The sequence below is a fragment of the Lepidothrix coronata genome, unplaced genomic scaffold (assembly GCF_001604755.1).
Source record: "Lepidothrix coronata isolate B3197 unplaced genomic scaffold, Lepidothrix_coronata-1.0 Scaffold245, whole genome shotgun sequence".
NCBI classification, from domain to species: domain Eukaryota; kingdom Metazoa; phylum Chordata; class Aves; order Passeriformes; family Pipridae; genus Lepidothrix; species Lepidothrix coronata.
Genome location: NW_016690425.1, coordinates 130,377 through 136,376, shown reverse-complemented (window position 1 = coordinate 136,376; position 6,000 = coordinate 130,377). Strand labels below are relative to the sequence as shown.

The 6,000-nt window shown below is 38.9% G+C and overlaps 1 protein-coding gene across 1 annotated transcript in view; it reads right to left on the bottom strand.

Annotated features, from left to right (window-relative positions):
* Positions 1-6,000, bottom strand: part of ARID1B (AT-rich interaction domain 1B) — a 323,028-nt gene that overhangs the window by 291,167 nt on the left and 25,861 nt on the right. The window contains exon 2 of the mRNA XM_017834907.1: positions 5-147. Coding sequence (XP_017690396.1) covers positions 5-147 — 143 coding nt within the window. The remainder of the gene's footprint in view (positions 1-4; positions 148-6,000) is intronic.

Here is a 6,000-nt window from a genome sequence, read left to right as displayed (position 1 = left end):
CTGCATTCCCACGGGATAGCGCTGGGGGCCAGGAGGGCCATAGGACTGCCCGGGGTAGGGGCTGCTCTGCTGTGCCTGAGAGTGAGGGTTATTGCCCATGCCGTACAGCTGCGGTCTCTTCATGACCATCGGATCCATTGGACTGCCCTGTTGATAAACACAAGCAAAAGAATATTTAAGACACGGAAAGGAAAAGGTCAGAATCATCGGGCTTATCGTGGGCAGACTACACACGTGTTTTCTCAGTGCTTTATACATCAAATATTGACTTGACTTACAAACTGGCAAAGTACCATAACCTGGTTCACATATTAATTAGATGAGGTTTTGAATGGTGATTTTTTGGACTTCCACCGCATTAAAAAAAAAAAAAGAAGTTTTGCACTCAAGATTGTCTCTTACCCACAGAAAAAGCAGAAAAACTGCAAATAAATTTCAGCTTAAAAAATAATTAAGTATACTGCTGTAAACTGACCAGCATTACTTTCTTTGATGATAAAACAAAAATAAAATAAAAACATAAATATATATCAAGAGACACAAATAATAGACAAGCCATTTAACCTTGAGAAAATGACTGTTTTCTTACATCAAAAAAAGGGAAAGGAGAAAAGAGTTTCCAAGAAGCACAATGCCTACAGAACACTGTATTTCAGTGTTCTCATATTGTTATCGTGTGCACTAATAAGTTTTCAGATCAAAAGGCAAGTCATAACCCACATTTTACATGAAAGTTTATTTGCCTCCTTAACAGACCTCAGAAAATCCAAACTGCAACCGCTGATGGAGGGGGAGGGGAAGCAAGGGAGGGAAGTTTTATTTTTAGACTTTTTGGCAGCACTTACCAAGCACTGTAACAGTTTCAGGACAGGTGTCAACCATTGTGTAGTATTACTCTCATGTTTTATTACTGAGGACTAACTGAACCAGAAAAAATATCATACTTCATCAAGCGCAGCACTGTATTGTTAAAATGACATCCATTTTTTAATTCCTGAGTGCCAGTTATATTCATGGAAGAAAACTGAGGTCAGGGGGAGGGAGAAGTTTTTTAAAAGCCTATCACAATTTCATCTTCATGAAAGAGACACATCCCCCCCTCTTCCTCCTAAGAAAAAAAGACATATTAATTCACCCCACCAGGAGCAGGGCTCCTTCCTGTAGCACATTTTGTACATGTTTTCCTGCAACGTACTGCTGATCAGTTTTATTTTAAAACTCCCTATGTAACACGACTTCTACAAGTCCTTTCTGGCTATTATATTCTGATGTAACACTTATTATGACAATAACTAACATTTTCCACTCCCATCCCTGTTTCTTCTCATTACTGCTCTGCATACTACTTTTTTTCCTCTAAACAATGTCCTCTCTAAAGTTGTCACTGCTTAATGAACTACTACTCTTTCCTTACTGCAAATAAAAAAACATCAAACCTTATTTTTTTCACTGGCTCTCTCCACCACTACCAATACCAACTTGTCAGGAAAGTCATGCTAAACTAATAAAGTGTTCCAAATGTGGGCACACTACATCTGAGGAGGTGGAAACAATAACCTCCTCCTCCTCACAAGACACCTTCATTCACTTCAGAAGAGGATCACCCTTTTTTTACACCATAGCAAACTGCAAAATCACTTCTAATTTTGGGTGAGTATTACTCAGCAATTTTCCCTTTATTATTTGCCTGTTCTGTAGCCAGAATAGAAGTTTCTATTTTTTGCCATTAAATGTCCCTGGGTAATTTCCTATTTATATTTCATTCTTTTCAAAATCAATCGTTCCCCAACCACTTCAGGTCACCTGACCCATAACAACATTCTCATTTTTTATTTTTGTTTTTTTAGGCCACCATGCACTCTCACCACAGTTTTAACACAGAGGCTAAGCAGATGAACTATAGATTTCTTGTTACAGTGTCCATGGGGACAACTTACATTTCCTCCTATAAATCATAATACTTTATCTATATTTATTTCTGTGTTTCAACGTTCATTCTGTTCATCACCTGTCATATTCATCTTCTCAAACATAAATCTTGTTGAAAGTGAGTCTCATGCTTCCTTCACAAGATTCTCACGAAGCCCAACAGTACTCTTCATTGCCACCATCTTCTGTTTCAGGGGATTATTTCCATGTCTCATCTTCAATTACATTTACTCAAATTCAAGTTTAATTAATTTTAAGTGTAGTATTTTCTGTTCCGCATCCAATTCTTAAATATCATTATAAACAATGCAGATAGCTACACAGCTAAAACAGTCTGACATTTTCCATTATTAACACTACTTTCAGGTGCATATAAACTTTGACAAACTTCAAGCATTTAGGCTGAAATTTTCCAGGCCATATGTATGCCTGAGGCTGAAATTCTCTGGAAAATTCAGCAGAAACAGTTCAGCTATATCTAAGAATGAGGTCACAGAAAAATACATGGTTTATGTTCTCACATAAAACACTTGAAAATATGTCTTGAATACCATGCTTTGAGGCAGAGAATTTTAATTTGCCAGGGTGACACTGGACATTCATGAAGGGCAAGGCTTGTGCCCCTGTCAGAGAGAGCACCTGAATGTCACCAGACTGGGAGCAGAAGAAGAAGAAACAGAAGCACAGGAGTGGCACAGCAAGGCTTCATCAGAGGAGTTACTAAGTGTATGGAGGCAGCCTTGAATTTTCCAGAGAGAGGGACAATGGGTTAAAAAAAGCAGTGGAGACAGAAGTAAGGCAGGAAGAGTTGAAGGAGAGAAGAGGAAACAAGGTCAGGAGGTGACATGGATACAGGCCAAAGAGTCTCTGTCCCCTGGACTAGTGACCTCCAAGCAGCGGAGCTTCTGCATGCATGTAAGTTAGGAGAGCGAGCCTCACTGCCAATGCATCCTTCCTTCCCTTCTTCTCACCAGAGCTTGCCATCATTATGCTTCTCCTTGTCTTCTCCAGGTGAGCTCCTCCTGTTTCCCTCAGGTGACAGCACTCCAATTCAGACAGGTGAAGGGCTAAAGATCCTGAGATATTGCTGTAACTCCAATCACCAGGGGCTTCGGGTGACTCACACAACATTGAAATCGAGGTTGTGGCCACTGGGTATGGGTAGCAAGGGACTTGGAGATACTCAGAACTTACTGTGCACAGTGTAAGTCAGGCATCCACTGAAGGACAGGAGATAGCTGAACATGAGAGGGCTAGACTGAGAGAGCAGTAAATACTCCTCTGCAAATTACTGGGACAACCCCTAGAGTCCCACCCTAGTTGTCAGTGCTGCCTGTTCCCTCCTACCTCCAAGGTCTCAGGGAAAGAACAAACAGTAGAGTGCTATGATTGTCTCTAGGGTTGGAGAAAATGGACCCAGTGAGGAAATATCCCACGCACTGGCCAGTCCTTATGCAGACTGGCAAGTCACCACTGCTGTTCTTGACTCCCTTCGGATTAGATCCCAGCCATCCGTGTGGTGAAGCTAAAGGTGAAGACATCTACCAGTGATTGTCAACATATTTCTGCAAGGCAAAACAAAACCAAAGAGCCAGGCAGAAATGGACTCTACCTCTGCATCTACCATAGTATTTCACTAAAGGAAAAAAATTTCAAAATCTACCGATTTATTGCATCCTGGGTTGAAATTATGAGGCTTATATTGCAGGAAATGCTGTGTATCTACAGCTGCAACTACTTTTAAATTTGATGAGAGATGTGCTCTGAAGGTGTTTCCAGAAGCTGTATGTTTTAAATAGTTGGACCTACAGCCCTCAAAACTAGGCCAAACCTTCTACAACAATGCCTCAGTTTCCCATCTGCAAAAATTTAAAAAAATTGAAATAAAATTTTAAAAAAATAATCTCTTCACACAGAGGCAATTTTAGAATTTAATATGCCCATAATCAATATCACCGCAAACTCTCTAGCAAAAGAACAAATTTTGTTTTCAGAATAGTGTACAGTGAGAAAGACCTGCAGCCATACACTTAACAGAAAGAAAAAATTGCTGCTCATCAAATATTGTGTCCTTCCATATAGTGAAGGTAAAATTTCAAGGCAACTTTTCCCAAATTTAATTCATGCACAATTAATGCAATGCTTTAGCGTTGTTTTGAACTTCCAGGTTTCATTTTTGTAGTAAGTGTTTCTCTCATCCATGACATTTTTGAGAAGTTATTTATAAGGAGTTGTTAATTGAGACAGGCATATTACAATCTTATCTGAAGGTTCCTTTAACATTTATTGTTCCAGTATTTTCTTTAACATTGGTTCCAACAGTTTTCAAAGACAAGTTTTCGGTGACAGGATGATGATGACAAGCATCAACCTCTTCATGCTGCAGGGATCATAAGCCAACCCCTCCACACCTGCTCTCTAACATTTACCAAAAATTACAGCATTGTTTTAACTGCATCACATTCTTCTGAAACCACCGCACATGTTTGGCCATGAATGGATGACGTGTATATTTTCACATCTTCCATGCCTTTACTTAATTCTATTACATGCCGTACTGCAAAGTTTTAATTACTTATTAAATTTTATTTTAGTATCATTGCAGTCATCAATATCCATTTGTTTCCTTTCCCTTCTTTTACAGAACCGTCCAGTTTTTCTCTGGTGCTATTTTACTCCCAATATACACATTACCTTTTTACCAATTTATCTTGTGTTTGCTCATATTATTTTTAACTGCCATATTATGCTAGGCAAGCCTAAATGGATTCTGCTTTTTGCTTCTTATTCCACACCTCCTCTTCAATTTGCCGCATTTCATTTAAACTTTGCGTAGATCTGCAGTTCCTCAAAATACCTCAGTCTTGTTCTTTGCTTCAGTCCACAGTAATGTTATAATTTATAACCCCTTTATTATATTGCCTATCTTGTGTCAGTATCAGATTCATTTGCACATGTACTATCAGGCTCTGTGAGAACAGAGCATTTCATAAGAGTTCTTGCCTATTATGTGCCTTGTGAGTGCATTAAAACACCCAGCAGAAGGTTTGCTAACGATTTCAATAGGGCCAAGGTTTTATTCCTGGTCTTTAGATTGACAGTCCAACCATTAAGACAGGACACTGAAAAGCCTACACTGCCTACAAATAGTAACTGACAACATTTTTCTCTTACCTGCTCCTTTTTTAAATGTTTTGTGAAAAAGAATACATAAACTTGACATTCCTGCTATGCGCAGAAGTGAAAAAATTAATATTCTACACCCACTTGTAAATTCAGTATCACCACCACTTCTGCTCTCCTCCCATTCAAAACAATCAAATACATCACCTCAGCCTGAACTACCCGGAGATTCCATTTTATCTTTTCTAAAGTGAGCAAAAAAACCCCACTACCATTTTCTCTTGCCATTTAACCAGTGTTTTCCTGGTTATTTCGTCTGCTCTCAGGTCTGAGGCAGGTTGCACAACAGAGTAACTTGAGCAGCAGTCTGACCAAGATGTAACAGCTCTTCTTTTTAAGGCATTACTGATGTTATGTACACATTATATATATCCACTACTAAGTTATCAACTAGTGTTTCACCAAAATGTTTATTTGAAAGATGTTTATGAATATGAACAACACCAGTCACAGTCCCAAAATACAACTAACGTTTCCATTTAAAGATGCCACAAAGAACTCCCCCCACTGAAGTCTCAAGGCAGGGAGGAGTGGGAGACACTTTACTAAGGTCACAATGAGATTCAGATGTGATGGTAGTGCTCTTATACAAGGCAGACAGAGCAATTCACTACAAGACAAGACTCTTCACATGAGAGATATAACTACTTTTCAAGTGAAAGTGTGCTTTTTTGTTTGTTTAAACAAAAAAAATTGAAAGAGGCATTGGTTTTGCTGACAACTGCAAATACTGCGGTTTAAAGCGACTATAAGCCACAGAGCATCCCAACTAATGCTCCATCATTTCTGCCTATAACAAAACAACATGAACTCAACACTCTCAAGTAGACTTCCCTTCAAACTTCTAGAGCTACTGAATACAATAATTCTTTGTTTATTCATTCATCT